Genomic DNA, 16,855 nt, shown 5'->3' with positions numbered 1-16,855 from the left:
CTCATAGTTCACACCTTCTCGGGCAAACCACTCTGCTAGTGAGGTACTTATGACTAGAGAAAATAGCTAGATGTTGTTCATAACAATTTAGAGAGGCGACCTATAAAGGGGACTAACTCAGCTTATACCACCGCTCCAGTCAAGTACAATTTCTTACCCTTGTTCGAGATACCAAACAAAATCCGTAATTACCAACAGTTAATTGACTAATTGTTTGTTGTTTTTTTTAATCAATTCTTGTGTTGTCAGGTAAAAGAAATAATTGTGCGAAATTTGAGTTTGGTCCGAGATTGGTGGTCAGAGAAATAACGAAGAAATAACCTGTACAGAGTTTTTACCAGACAGACAGAGTGAGTTGATATAAGCATGAAAAAAAAGAAAACAGAATAATAACCCAGAAACAAAAATGTACAAAACTCAGCTTGATTTCCCCCCCCCCCTTTTTTTTTTGTTAAGCAAAGGAAGAAAAATGGTTGCCAGGCTTGTAAACGTTTTCCCCCCCACTCCTGACATTAGCAATCAATAGGTCATCCTGGCCACACCCTAAGACTGCGTATGAGGTAACTACTTCCCCATGGTGTTGTCTTTACCGCGCTGTGGGCGCAACTGTGCTGCGAAACCCCCTTGGGTTGCGAGGGGATCGGGGCGGCAGGAAAGGAGGAAACAGATTCGGCAGATGGAAAGAAGACAGGAGGGGGGGGGTGAGGTACGAGAAGGCATCGGGTAGAACGGCACAGCGCTTGCTTGCCTTCGACAACTGACAAAAAAAAAAAAAGGAAAAAAAAAGGGGGGGGGGGGAGAGGCTATCCTGTAAAATGTAACACAGACCACTAGCGTTCAATTAGATCTATATGTGCTCTTAGTCAATACTGTGTACAGTGATGGAGAACCTAGAGATAGCTACCCTATTTACCTACACACAACGTCTGTACAAATCAAAATCACCTAATTATTAACGTGTCGTCGAATCTATAAAAAGCCACTATAGTTTTTTTTTTTTTTTAAAGCACAGGTCATAATCACTCGTACCCAATTAATGAAGTAAAAGAAATTCAGTCTGCAAAGGATTTAATGCTATTTAAGACAATCCTTTTCCTGTCAAGGTTAGACAACTTATTGTTTTTCACTTTAAAGCGAGGAGGTTGGGGCCTATGGGGAGAGGGGATATGCTCTAGTAAATGGAATTAAACTAGCCCCTATACAAATGATAGTTTTTTCCATTACTTTTTTTTAAACCACATTTTTTACTGGTGTGCTCAAGAAACAGACAAAACGATTGAAATATATCGTATATATACATGATCCATCATTAGCCATGCACATACTAAATACGAACAGTATTTTTATTTTCAAAGCTTTTCTGCAGCTATGGGTTGATTGTGTGTGTCTGTGTGTATATGTATGATTGTTTTCAAAGCGTTATCAGGGCGAGTATAAATAATCTGTAGGATTCCTTCTGTTTTGTTCCCTTCTAAATAATATTTAGAATTTTAATTATGATGTTCACTTTATTCTTTATTATCTGCTCTGCATGACCTTTTCATGCACTTGTCAAACTAAACAACAATAATATACTTGAGATCAATGATCAATCTCAATCATAACGTTTAAAGTTAAGTAAAAAAAACACAAAAAAAAAAACAAGTAAAGTAACCCTTTAATCCCCTTCGATGGATCTAAATTGTCAAATTGGAACAAGAGACCCCTAGTTGAGAAGCCAAGCGCTTTACCATTGAGCCACCATGTCCCCCTCTTTGATAGTAGCTAATGGAAAACTAGACAAGATATGTCTATGATTTTCTTTATTTCAAAAGAGAATTGGAAACGTAGTGGAAAGTGTTGTGGGTCCTCAATAGTTTTCAGTTGTAGATAAGCTTAGCTAACACTGTGTGTTTTCTATTTCAGTGATTCTCAACTTGTGGTGTGTGGGACTAAGTGGCATGTAAAGAGAAGTATGTTGTATGTTCACTTACAGGTCTAGCCTGTAACAGTAACACACTCACACACTAATTGTAAGTACCCTCAGAATGGTTGAGAACCCCCCCCCCCCTCAAATTCCAAAAGGATCTACCAACATTAATTCTAAGAAAAGAACCACTTTTAAGTGTATTCAAAACTTCCTGTCATGTGAAGAAATCAAGAGAGAGAGTCCTGCTTTAAAGAAAATCAAAGTGAAATCAAAATGTGGACTTACATTTGATAAGCTTAACAACATCCAGGTGGTTCCTACTTGTCACAAGTGTTCCATTTACCTATAACAAACAAATACCAGCATTAGTGTATAGTCACAAATAACAAATACAAAAATATAGTGCAGTGATATTAACCTTGAATGATTTTATATCTACATTTATATACATACATAAATATAATAGAAAATCTGGTTGCATTAAAAGTAATTTTTTTTTTATTCAAAAAACAAGAATGACTAGAAACACCAACACAATGGCAATAATTGGGACCTAAATGGACATTTGGAGAGGGGCAGTGAACAGAAGGATGTACATATATAGAACAAATCTTCAAATCTGAAATTGGAAAGAGATCATCTCTTCTTACTTCCTTTAACCAAAATTCTTAAATTATGATTACATGCACCTGTCCATTTCAATGTGTTGGGATGAGCATTTCAACACCACCAACAACTGGTGCTGATTAGGTAAGGGGCAGGGGGGAAGAGAGAGATCAAAATGTTTACCAGGCTGCTTTATCAAAGGGAACAAACATCACAAATCACAGAAATCAATTCAACAGGTTTAGGATAAAGAAAAAAAAAAGAAAAAAATAATAATAATTGAAAAGTAAAGTTCTTAAGTTCTTATTAAAAAACCTAGAGACCCACTATTTGGGTTGCCCACAGGTCATTTTAGTGTCATTTGACCAGCACAACAATCAACTTATTTTCTTTTTCTTAAAAGATGTTTACCAGATGAGCTCAGAGGTGTGCTGATTTGACATATCTCTCAATAGAAATGGCAAGGTATAGAAGTTTTAAATCAACTTTTATTACAGTCACATTCAAGACTATAATAAATTTACTTTAACTGCCAACTTTTATTATTAGATCTCATATACATAAAGTTCCAGATATAAAATTTGACCTATCTTATCCTGACTATTCTAGCCCTTATACAAAAAACTGACGTAATATATCTTGAAGATTTTATGCATCATATATAAAAACATCCCTTAATATCTATACATGTCTTACCTTCACTTTTGTATCTTCACAAGTACAAAGTTATATAAATATCTTTCCTCGACTATTCTATCCCTATGTATCAAGCTATATAAGTATCTTTCCTTGATTATTCTATCCCTGTGTATAAAAAGTTATATAAATATCTTTCCTTGACTATTCTATCCCTATGTATCAAGCTATATAAATATCTTTCCTTGACTATTCTATCCCTATGTATAAAAAGTTATATAAATATCTTTCCTCGACTATTCTATCCCTATGTATCAAGCTATATAAGTATCTTTCCTAGATTATTCTATCCCTGTGTATAAAAAGTTATATAAATATCTTTCCTTGACTATTCTATCCCTATGTATCAAGCTATATAAATATCTTTCCTTGACTATTCTATCCCTATGTATAAAAAGTTATATAAATATCTTTCCTCGACTATTCTATCCCTATGTATCAAGCTATATAAGTATCTTTCCTTGATTATTCTATCCTTGTGTATAAAAAGTTATATAAATATCTTTCCTTGACTATTCTATCCCTATGTATCAAGCTATATAAATATCTTTCCTTGACTATTCTATCCCTATGTATAAAAAGTTATATAAATATCTTTCCTTGACAATTCTATCCCTATGTATAAAAAAATGTATAAATATCTTTCCTTGACAATTCTATCCCTATGTATAAAAAGTTATATAAATATCTTTCCTTGACTATTCTATCCCTATGAATTAAGCTATATAAATATCTTTCCTTGACTATTCTCTCCCTATGTATCAAGCTATATAAATATCTTTCCTTGACTATTCTCTCCCTATGTATCAAGCTATATAAATATCTTTCCTTGACTATTCTCTCCCTATGTATCAAGCTATATAAATATCTTTCCTTGACTATTCTATCCCTATGAATTAAGCTATATAAATATCTTTCCTTGACTATTCTATCCCTATGAATTAAGCTATATATAAATATCTTTCCTTGACTATTCTATCCCTATGAATTAAGCTATATAAATATCTTTCCTTGACTATTCTATCCCTATGAATTAAGCTATATATAAATATCTTTCCTTGACTATTCTATCCCTATGTATCAAGCTATATAAATATCTTTCCTTGACTATTCTATCCTTATGTATAAAAAGTTTTACAAATATCTTTCTCTTACTATTCTATCTCCCCCCCCCCCAAAAAAAACATGTATAAAGTTAGGGGGCCTGGTGGCTGAGTAGTAACGTGCTTGGCTTCCAAACCGAGGGGTTACTGGTTTAAATCTCATGGAAGACTGGGATTTTGAATTTTTAGATTTTAAGGGGGCCCCTGACATTAGTTTGGTAAAGTAAAACAGTTGATTGTTGTGCTGGCCACATGACACCCTCGATAACTGTGAGCCATAGAAACAGATTACTTTTATTTCATCTGCCCTCATAGATCGCAGGGCTGTAAAGGGGGACTTTATTCAACATCTATAAAAGTTATATAAATATCTTGATTCATGTATTAAGTTAAATATCTTACCTTGACTATTCTATCCCCTTGCTGTACACCAGCTTTTGATGCTGCTCCATCTGCAAATACAAAACATTGCACACATTTTTTGTATATCCATTTGTTGCTAAAAATATTACCTTACGTTAAAAAAAAAAAAGGTAGAGGGAGGCTTAACACAATCAAATCAAAGCAAACATGGTAAATCATTAAAGATATCCAAACATTAGAAAATGGAAGGAGTCCTGCTTTAAAGAAAAAATTATTTACGTTTTCTGGAAATCAAATGTCAGGATCCCTGTTTTTTTTGTTTTTGCTGTACAGTACAGTTCTAAGTGGTCATGCTGATGAGCAGTGTAAGATCCCTGATTATTTCTCTCAATAAGTCTAGGCTATTACATACAAACACTTTGTTCCCCTGGACAGTTTATAATATTCCACATTATCCAGACAGAATTAGTTTGGATGATCAATTTTCTAATAATAAAACATGTTTTACCCAGTGTAACCTTAGGTTCTGTGGATTGGAATGCATCATGCATTGTTGAAAAGTGTTGTTTTTTTCAAGTTTTTGTTGTTTACCTTAGGTTGGAGGCTAGGGAAGGGAAGGGAAGATTCCTAACTCCCAAAGATTAACTAAAACATGGCCATGACACTCAAATAATCCTAAGCAAAGAAAATGTCTTCTGAATATTAACAAAGGGAAATTTTCTTTTATGATGGATTCTTAAAAATTGCATTATCTCCCTTAAACTCTCCCATTTTAATTGGGATTTTCTTTTTAAGTATATTAACAACAACATATTTAAAACATTCCATCAATATTGTCATCACAAATGCACCTAATTACCAAGCCTAAACAAAACATAAGTTATGTGGAAGTGAATGAAAGTTTGATTCAGTTCCAACCAGAAGAATTGAAACATAAAACTTAAACTGACATTTTTACAAAGTAAGACAACAAAAAATTGTCTCCAAATTTATTTTAAAGTTATGCATCATTTATAAATCAGAAATGATTTAGCTATATAGACATATTGCAAGTTACTTAAACTTTTCATTATACTATTTGAAAATGTACACCCCACACACACACACACACACAAATAAAACAATATGATTCTAGCCATGATTTAGAAAACCTATCCAACTCTAAGCCTAGTAAAACAAAAAATGTAGTTTAAGTATGATTTTTTAAAAATTAACATCATGTAAAAGTTCTAAATAAAAACTAGCAAAGTTGAAACATGCTCACTAACCTGCTTTGACAGAGGCAACAAAGACTGGGTTGTCCCCGCTGACAGTGAAGCCATAACCCTTCTCATCTCTCTGTATGATGACACACCTCTGGACCAGAGATGCTGGGTCTGCAGGCTCCACATTACGGCTTGATCCAGCGTTGGAATCACTCCCAGGTGTTAGGCTGGACAGCCTGGTGGATAACAAATAGATAGTTGTATGAGATAACATTACCAAGTGTAGTTAACACAAGATGTGGAAAACTTCATATACCATATACAACTTTAAACTAAAAAATTCAGAGCCTCATTATAATCAATTGTTAAAAACTTTTTTTAATTTTTCAAGTTGTTTTCTCCCTCAAAAATTGTAATGTTAATTAAGAGTAATTAGGTTAATTGCATCTTTATGTATTAATTAAAGAAAGGTAAAAGTTTCATATATTTAATGGAAAATTTGACTTTTTTTTAAACTAATTAATATATAATTTCTTACTCAAGCACACATCCTCAAAGTAAAAACAAATAAATTAGGAAATAATGAAATCATGATTAATAATCTTAGCATGTTTTAAAATTCACTCATTTCCTTCAAAAAGAAATCATTGTTAATAAACTCAAGTTAAACTCACAAGTCATTTATGACATAGGAATGTGTTACATTTATTTATTCCAACTTCTTCTCCTTAATGTTTATCTTTAGCATTATATTTTAATTTTTAGAAACTGATCATTTACTGATTTTATATTAGAGATTTTCATTTTTTTTTAGAAAAAGATCTTAATACTTAAAAAAATAATTTGACAAAAAAGAGAATGAGAAATGTTTGAGAAAAAACCTAAACTAAAGATACAAATAAATGTTTTGAAAAAAAAACATTAATGTAAATATTATCTTTTTAAAAAAAAAAAGCATTTGGATGTATTAAAAAATATTTTTAAAATTTAAAAATGAAAGAATAAAAAAAGCTAGAGCTATTTAAGAACTATACAGCTAGAGCTATATAACCCAAAAACAAAATTTTGGCTAAGCAAGTGGAAGGTTTTTTTCTTGAATGAGTACCAATTTGCCAATTATAATGTATGAATTTCTATGCAACAGTAAATAATATAAAGTAATACAAAAACTATTTTAATAAAGAGACAATCAAATATCACCAACCCAAGACAGGTAGAGTACCATAGGTAACTAAAGAACAAATTATTGACACAGAAGCAAATAATAAATTTCAAATCAAGATTTCAAGTAATACCAAATAATCCACTGCAAAAAAAAAAAACGACCATGTATTAGCAGGTGTAAGGTTAAGTGAAATAAACTGTTTGGCTACCTATCAAGGGGGCTCAGTATACAATCTGGATTCAAGCAGAGTTGTGTTGGCTAAGTACAGCACTGAAACTCTCCAAGATACCCCCCAAACAGGACCACAAAAGAGATTGGACATAAGGGTACTGAGCATGCTTTAGCAAGAAAAATGTGCTATACTAAAGTTATTTTAAAAAAAGGATGTATACAATTAGGATCCTATAACCAGGGTAGGTAGGATTCTGTAAAATTTTCAACCTAATTCTGAATGATGAGTTGGATCAACAACTTTGATATAGAGGTCATGGTTGGAGACAAAATTACTTTTGACCTCATAATTTGTCAACACCTGTCTTGAAGACTTATAAAAGTATCTGGACTTTAAAGAATCAAATGGTATCTTTAGTTTTTAAAGATAATCCACAGCCACCAGACAGTAAGACAAAGCAAAGAAGAACTCAAACCTCAGAAAACAAAAAGGAATAGGTTTCTTTTTTTAGTAATGTAATTATATGAAAACTGGAGACTGTTTACCTTCTTAGATATAATCTTGATGAAAAAAAAAAGTGTTCATTTTTTTAGGTTCTCTAAAATATGTTGTTAATACACATAACTAATAAAATCATAGAGTTCATTAAAATATAACTAATTTAGCTTTAAACTTTCTTTAAAAGAAATTGTTACAGAATCGATTTTTTTATTTTGTATTACTTTATCTTTAGTTCATCAATTAAACATTTTACCAGAAATTGATGATACAACCCTAAATTTTTTATTATTATTACATATATGTCCTATTTTAAATTCTGCATTAAAAAAATTTGTATAATGTAATTAATTTTTCTACTTATTAAAATAAAAATTTAAAAAAAAATGTTTTAATCTATTCTTAGAAACTTGATCAAGCAATAATTTTTACATAAATCTTTCTGAAGATAGAAAAAAAATCTGTTTTATTCATGGTTGCAAACATTCAATTGTGTATGAGGCTATTATAAATAATTATATCATTGGTCATGACCAGCACATCAAAAAAAAAAAAAAAAAAGGTTACAGTTAGTAGCAGATAAAAGATAACATTTCTGACATAGCTTTGAACAATACTAAAGAACTTTTGATAATGTGTTGTTTTTATTTAAGGTTAGTAGTCCTATATATACTGAACCAAGAGGTTAGAATTTATAGCTATAGAATTTTTAACCCCCAAAATAACCATTTGAATCTCAAGGTACAACTAAACTTCCGCTATAAGGCTCTTGTCCTATACAACTTTTAAAAAAAGGTCATAATTTTTAAGGGTATATTAGCTGTGGCTGCACCAATAATAGTTGATAAGGTTCATATGCTTTAAGAAGTCATAAAACAAAATGTACCTAAACATTAGGGTGTGGGGAACATCAAATACACTCACAAGGGAATGAGGATACAACACTATTTTAAATAATGAAGTCACATAAAAATTTGGGGGGGGGTCGGCGGTTGCTGGGGGTTGTGACAACTCATCAGAGTGTGGTTGCAAAAGCAAAAAAATAACTTGCTGTAAGTACTGAGCATCATTTAAGAATGTGGGTGACAACACTGATCTAAGCAATGGGATTGTAACAGGACATCATTGACATCCATATACATTGGATGTAAGCAAATAAGCCGGGGGGGTGGGGGGGGGTCTCTGAAGAAAAAACAACTGTGACTAGTCACACTATGTAACAAATGTCCAACAGACAACACTGAGTTAGCAAAACTAACGAGAATTGGGATGACAACAAAGAGTGAGAGTCACACATATGTTTAGCAATTGAAAGGGGGAGGGGGTCACACTTCAGTGAAGCTTGTCTGGATCAGAGCAAGAAAAACCAAGTTAGTACAAACCTTCCCATTCCATTGGGCTCTACTCCTCTCTGACTAAGTCTGTTGGCGAAAAAAAATAACATTTGCTAATAGAGCACAAAGGCTGCATTCCCATAGCCACTTAGAGGACTTAAGACACATAGACATCCACTGCACAACCTAGCTGAACAGTTAGTACTGTCTGAGTCAGAGCTGTGTTCTTTACAGTATTTACAGTAGAATTAAAGATCTCTGTACATTTTAGTGGACTGTTTAAAAGCCAGGAAGTTTCAGTACTGATACGTATCCACATATATTTACAACTTTTAAGTGCCACAGTCTTTTTTTTTTTTCTATATTTAAAAAACTGCATCCAAATTACAATAGAGATTTAGCTAAAGCCAAAGCAGAATTTATTTTTCTTAACCGTATAGATTTCATTACTGAAGCTAATAATAGCTATTACAACAAGATAAAAACGTGTGTTGTATAGAGATCCAAATCTGAAAACCTATAAATTATTCAGCTTAACTAGGTTGTTAAAAAAAAAAACTAGGTCACAGAATGTTGCCCTTAAAAGGCCCACATATATCCATCAACGCAGAAATGAAATCATATGTCCTGACAGAGCACTGCACAAACTCAAAGCTAATCTAAAACCACAAAGTGAATGAAGATCCGTAACCTAGACACAGTGAGTAGACATATCTGTAGGTTATATAATTTCTACAATAAAATCTCTCTCGCAACAGTATTGACTAACACATGAACGTATGTCTGTCACGTGGGTCAGATCTATATATAAACGTTCGTCTCCCAAGTCTTATCTACATCTATCTTCTCGTAGCAAAGCCTAACCACTAGCTCCCTCCGCGATGCCCGCGCCAGATATCTAGTGATACTCATCGGTCTCTGGGCCAGCTCAGAGTGGACAATATTCGGTTATGAAGTTCAAGTCCTCGGAATGACGCGAAGCACTTCAAAACTTCCTAACCTCTTACTGATCTAGGGGAAAAAAAACACCCCCCCCCCTTTACGGTTCCACTAAGTCCACTAACCACTATTCATAATACAGGACAGCGGCGTCGCCAAAGTTAAAAATATTTTAAATCTCTTTCAGGAGTGGCGCCAAACAAAACAAAAAACTAGCCAGCCCCAAGCGTAGCACACACCGCTATTTTGCAGGGCCGACACTTTCATAGGACCCGCGCTAATTCTAGGTGTAAATTATTAAATTAAACCATTTTATAACTTATAACAGATTTCCCACGGCCTCCTGATTTACCAGGAGATCCTGGAAATCTAATGAAATTGCAAATTATACGAAAAAGTCCTGGAAATCTCAGGAAATTATTAAAATCTTTTGAAAACTCATACAAATTTCATGAAATATTGACAAAAATTGTCACTTTGGGGTGTCATTCAACATGGAAAACGCCAATCTTACTCGCGATAAAAAAAACGGCATTATGCAATACCCGTAATTGTGGATTCTGGTGAAAGAAGCTTCTCGCGCCTCAAACTAATGAAAAATTACTTTAGGTCAACAATTCTCGTAGACAGATTGAAACATTTGGTAATTCTTGCTATTGAGCGTGATCTTTGTAGGAAATAAAGTTTTTATGATATACTGTGGGACTATTTGTCGAGAGGCTAAGTGTGCTTGAACTTAGCTTGGCTTGGCTACCTATGGAAGGGGCTCGAGGCTCGACACCCCACTCGGTAAAGTTCAGCCCTGCTATTTAGTGACGGGTGAATACAGAGTAGATTACTTGTTCTCCCCCCCCCCCCCGTTTTATTGCTTAATTTCATTTTACCCCCCCCCCCAATAAAATCACCACCACAACCTACGACGACGCCTGCAACTTCGCCACTAAAACATTTAAAGTGGCAGGCACTACAAACGTGAGAATCACTGATTGAAACAATCCACGATTGTTTTCCCTAAAAGTGGCTTAAATCTGGAAACGTTTCGCTGTTATTTGTTTAATGAACTTCCCAAAATAAGCGGACAGATAGTTGCAGTGTTTCTACTCACGCCCTAAAATACTGTGCAGTTGAAGTGAGTAATTACATAAATCTTTCTCACACACACCAACGTAAGCATGACACAAGGGTACTGGCGACAAAGAGCAGTGGGACACAGTGAAGGCGTGGGTAAGACCATTTTGTCTTTGACACTTCTGTTTTAAAACGTCTTTATTAAGTGCTTCTAAAGGAGTCATTTTGGATGAACTTGTAAAAAAAGGGATGGGGCGCTAAAAATAGATGGGCTAGAGAAATGGAAATAAATTGGGAGTCTGATTTTCCAAAAGTGCCCCCCTCTCTCTCTCTCTCTCACTTACACACACACAAATTAACAAATTTCAGACAGTGTAAAATGGAGAAAAGAAAACTAATAAGTCACAATAATTTCACAACTTTGAGAATGTTGTCATGTGATGAGCTTGTCGGTGTGTAATGTCAGCAATCAACGAAATTCTTCAATAGTTTCCAATGTTTCGAAGTGCGTAGGTCTTCGCTATTGTATTTGTAACTTTTTATTTTAAAAATATAGAGTACCATTTAGAAAAGTGACATTGAAAAGGTTAGGGAATGACACATTCAAAATATAATCTCAACACCCAATAGATGATACACCTCCTACTTCAACTAGTCTATAACAAGCATGACATGGGGAGAATACACACACCAATCTTCTCTTCTTTCTGTTCATTGGCCGCTTCTTCCCAGTCAACGATATTTTTTAGATCTACTACACGAGCTGAAAGTGTGACCCGAGGTGACCTTAATACGGACAGTCTCTGAGGACAAAGTATAACCTAGTCAAAGTGACCTTACAAATGGTGTTCCAACAACATGACTGACCACGGCGAACTTATAAAAGTAAGCAACACTGGTAATCCTTAGCAATGGATCTTCTAGTGTTTACTGACGTCTACATTACTAGACAAAAAAAAATATCTCCATTGAGAAAACTAAACTTTAAAAAAATTAGAAACATGCCATCCAGACTTAAAACTGGAGCTAGTAATCATTTCTTTTTTTTTTATCAACGAGAAAGCAAGAATTATTTGCAATGCATATAGGACGGTGTGAAGTAAATGTAAATGTCGAAATATTTATATGCCGACCAATTATATATAAAGTTTATATGACCAGTGGGACATCCCTGATAGAAAGCTCCAGTCATTGACTTGACAGCACACGTAATAAGATGAAATGTAATGCTACTTGACGACCCTATTGCAGAGGTTTCACTTGGAAAAGGTACAGAGTTTCCTAAGAGATACATGGGGTGGTTCTTGGGTTTCTCGGAAAGCTTTAAGAGGTGGGTGCTGAAGGGTGTGCACTAAGCATAGCCCAAAATACATAGCTCTAAAGCGAGTTGTGATGGTGTGTTTTCTGTTAACCAACTGATAGAAGTTGTTTTATTTATACAAACATTTAGACTTCCGCCTTGTTAATCGAGCGACAAAATAATAAATCGTTAGCTGTATGTATAGTCATATGTCCCCACCCAACGTCAAGAGTTGACTAAACACTCAAACTCTATGGGAAAAAAAATTATATTTTGAACAATTTGATTCACTTGAGTGAACGAAAACAAATCCGGTAGTTTAGAATGATTTGTTTGTTTGCAAGAGTGCTCAGCACAGCGAGTGATAGGTTCTGTGGAAAGGGAAGAAGAACAACTTAACCGAAGAAAGATTTCAAATATCAGGATCTCTCAGTCGCTACCTCCCTCACTTCAAGTGTCACGGTGTACTTAATCAGACAACGTTGAGACACATAAATAGTTTTTTCCACAGACACAAACATCAAACTATTACACATACACACACACCAATAACAAACGCATTCTCACACACTGACGCAGCAACACCCAACATGGCCAACACGCAGCCTTTTTTTTTTTTGCACCTAACTAAAACGGCAAACTATTCACAGCTAAAAGGCAAGGCGACAATGTGGAGGTCTTTTTTGAACGAAGCACTCGACTGACAAACTCTAGCACAAGGAAGATAAGGGACGTCCTGATGAGAGCTTGGCTTTAGAGCTACGTTGAAAGAAAACAACAAACTAACGAGACTTTTTTGGGGGGGACTAAATGAAACACACGTAACGATGGGGGAGGACTTTGTTTTCTAATCTTGGAATACTAGAGAATTCTGTCATTAGTCACAGACAATACACATTTCCCTTAGCTCGGGATTATAAGAATTGAACATTTCCACTCTGTCTGGTAAAAACTCAGAACTTATTTCTCCCACACCTAATCTCGGATCTAGTTGAAACTTTTCATAATTATTCGTTGGCGAAGAAAATACATGAATCAATTAAAAAAAAAAAACAATTAGTCAATTAATTACTGGTAATTACTGGAAATACATTCTTCAGTATATAGATATGGCTAAAAAAATTGGGTTTTGTCCATTTAGATAATTATGCATGTAATTTCTCCCACACCCATTCTCGGATCAAGTTGAAATTTTAAATAATTCTTTATTGCATTTAACAAATCATGAGTCAATTAAAACATTATCCAATTAGTCAATTAATTATTGGTAATTAAGTAATGTGTTTAATGTCGAAAAGGGAAATAACTTCTACATTAATGAGAGATATAGTTGTAAGTGTGGAGTTCTTTCTCTTAGATAGTTGGGTTTTTTTTGTTTTTTTTAAGTATTTTTATATTTTTCTTGTTTTTATGTGAAGTCGGAAGGACTAATTAGATGTACAAGTGCCCAGACTAGATTGAAAACAAGCCAGAAGTAGACCAAGAGCGGCCAATGAAGGACTGTAAACAACGTTAACAGTTGTTTGAAACGTTATTCAAATATTTTCAATGTCGTCTTCTATGTTCGCCGAGTTTTTGTTTCAGTTCAAACAAACTGTTTTTTTTGTTGTTGTTTTTCTAGTTTGACTTGAGTGTCACTGCTACTTTCACTCAGCAGGAAGTAAACGAAACAGCACTATCTCTTACAAGCTTGCAGCGAGATAGCTCGAGCTTAGGAAATTACGGGGGGGGGGGTGTCTCCTTACTCAATGAGAGATCAAGACAATTCTAAACAAACAAATAACGCACACATTACCATACGGAATGTCACGTGGCTAGAGAGAGCAAGGCATAGCTTGGTACGCTAATTGTGGCACTAAGTCAGAGTTAACGCTTCAAGTCAAAGCCAGGAGGACTTCCTCAATTATGCATAACGCCCATTAACTCTCAAACGCCTGCTCGACAGTGTAAGACATACCCGCTTCTTCTCTACTTTCCAGTTGCCTGGGGGACCCCGATTCTAATTATCTTTCAAATTGGGTGTGTGTGTGACGCTGAGAAAGGACAGAGTGACGTGGGAAGCAGATCAAAGAATGTACTTTCACGTCCATCATGTTCAGCTTAACTCCGCTACTCTATTCAATTTGTTTTAGTGGTTAAGCGCTTGGCTTCTGAACATGGGGTCCTGGGTTCGAATCTCGGTAAAGGCTGGGGATTTTGAATTTCGGAATCTTTAGGGCGCCCCTGAGTCCACCCAACTCTAATGGGTACCCGACTTTAGTTGGGGTAAATAAGGGCGGTTGGTCGTTGTGCTGGCCACATGAAACCCTGCTCGTTAAAGAAACAGATGACCGTAACATCATCAGCCCTATAGATCGCATGTCCTGAAAGGGGAGCTTTTTCCATTTTTTTATTTATAAGTAGACATAAGGGTAATGGGTATTCATTTAAGGAATCCTGTTGGGTACTACTACTGTATACTACTAGGGAAAAGGACGGCGTGATCTAATGGTAAAAACATTTAGCTGCCAGTTCCAATCCTGGTGCTCGACCGCACACACAGCAATGCAAGAAGGAGCTAAATGAGATTTCCAACTATGAAAATTAATAATTCAGCGTTCCATCGAGTTAACATAATAAAATACTACAACCATGTTAATACTAAGTCAAGGTACAATACATGTTTTCATTTATTCTCTCGAGTTACATCGAACTACGTTACAAACACAAAACTGACAACTTTCACATCAGAGGCAATAATAACAACAAATCTGAAGTCTTAGATAGATGAATAAGAGCCTACCATTAGTAGTTTCAGAATATACGCTTAGTGAATCATATGTAGCTGTTATATATTTCTTGATTTGGTTAGCATAATTGTAGATATAAAAAAAAATATATAGTAGGTAAAAAGCACTGCTTTTTTATACGTTTTAAATACGGTATATACTAAAATGCATAAAATGCAAATTTTTTTTTTTTAACAAAAGGGTACGTTGAAGGAAAATTTAAAGTAGCTGTTGCATCGATTTCAAGCATGAAAAAAGGTGGTGCTTAAGAACAGCACAAATACAATATTGCCCTTTTCCTTTGTGGGCCGCCCGCTAAAAAAAAAAAAAAGTGAACAAAGAATTCAGCATCTGAAATATAGACTGATTAAAGTAGAAACAATAGCGACACACATTTCCAAGCTGTTACACATATCTCACGTACACAACACTAAACATTTGGCTAAACAATGTAGGTTAAAAAAAAATATAAAAAATGTCAAAGATAAAATATTTGTAGGCACAGGTACACGAAATAGAAAGATATCAACAGAGTCCAATGTTGATACGAAGTTACACAACAAGCCACGATATTATGAAGCAAACCAAATAGAATCAGCGTAATTAAGTCTAGGGTAGCAACAGTAATAAATGTTATCTAATCAAAAGTAACAGTAAAAAAAAAAAAAATTAAAAAAAGGGAAATGAATATATATTGAGTTAATTGATGAAGTAGCCACTAGTAGTACTACCACCCGGCGGCGTGTCAGTGTTTCTCAACCTCGGAACACTCAGTAAGAAGGGTTGTTTTTTTTATATATAAAATGATGAACAATGTTATAGGTCGGAATACTTAGTAAGAAGTATTTTTGTATAAAATGCTGAACAATGCTATTTATCTAGTTTTCTCTGTATATATTAATTTATAAGGTAGGGAAAAAAAACTAAACGCAATAAAATACTTTTCTTTACAGCGCTTTAAAAAAAGGTAGAAATAGATGTATTACTTTTTGTTAAAAAGTTAGCCCACATGAACAAAACGTAACGCTCGACACGTTTGTTCTAAATCCATTTTTTTTGTTACTTTTTAAACGCAATTTATTGAACACACTTTTATAAGCATTTATGTTTTATTTACAAGAGACGTTAAATTCGAACTCTAGTGCCAATAAATTTGAACACATTTAAAGGCTGTCACATGGAGAAGTCATAAGATTTATAAAAAAAATGAAATCAAGTTGGTAGAATTGAGGTTCCAATCTTTGTCCTCGGTATCCGTTAAGCTAGAGTGCTATCGTTAAATAAATTTGTTAGAATTGCACAGATATTGGGCAGACGACCGGAAACAAGAACGCAATTGGCTGAAATTAAACTGAAGTGTGTTTGCTGTCCTTAGTCTAAAACGTAAGATTTGGAAGTATGTAGAGTCTAGTCAAACGTTATCTTTGTAACCAATATACAGACAATTTACTTAGTACTCTCAATCACTAATTTACACATTTCAGTCAAAGGAAATGCTAAAGTGTTAGCTTAACGTGCTAAAAGTTAGCCAGGGTTTTCTCTTGAAAACTTTGTAACTACACGGGGATTTAGTATTAGTAGAACATATACCCACTTTAATGAGAAGGAAAAAAAAATGATGTATCACTAATGACTTACATTTTTTTTTAAGTTGGTTAAGACAATGACTATAAGTTGGTTTATTTTAAAAAAAATAAGTCACACAGGACAGTTACAGTGCGTATGGCAC

The 16,855-nt window shown here is 34.3% G+C and overlaps 1 protein-coding gene across 24 annotated transcripts in view; it reads right to left on the bottom strand.

Moving 5' to 3' along the window:
* LOC106058326 (rho guanine nucleotide exchange factor 11-like) overlaps positions 1 to 16,855 on the bottom strand; it is a 116,220-nt gene that overhangs the window by 77,419 nt on the left and 21,946 nt on the right. For 16 of the 24 annotated variants that reach the window (XM_056010004.1, XM_056010010.1, XM_056010011.1 and 13 more), the window contains 5 exons: positions 9,100 to 9,138; positions 7,765 to 7,779; positions 5,946 to 6,118; positions 4,717 to 4,766; positions 2,195 to 2,252 (listed from right to left, as the gene is read on the bottom strand). In XM_056010004.1, the coding sequence (XP_055865979.1) occupies positions 2,195 to 2,252; positions 4,717 to 4,766; positions 5,946 to 6,118; positions 7,765 to 7,779; positions 9,100 to 9,138 (335 nt within the window). The remainder of the gene's footprint in view (positions 1 to 2,194; positions 2,253 to 4,716; positions 4,767 to 5,945; positions 6,119 to 7,764; positions 7,780 to 9,099; positions 9,139 to 16,855) is intronic. The other 8 variants (XM_056010013.1, XM_056010026.1, XM_056010024.1 and 5 more) reach the window with 3 other exon arrangements.

Source organism: Biomphalaria glabrata, chromosome 14 (assembly GCF_947242115.1).
Source record: "Biomphalaria glabrata chromosome 14, xgBioGlab47.1, whole genome shotgun sequence".
Lineage (NCBI taxonomy): Eukaryota > Metazoa > Mollusca > Gastropoda > Planorbidae > Biomphalaria > Biomphalaria glabrata.
The sequence above is the reverse complement of the archived record's forward strand: the minus strand, read 5'-3'. Positions and strand labels throughout refer to the sequence as shown.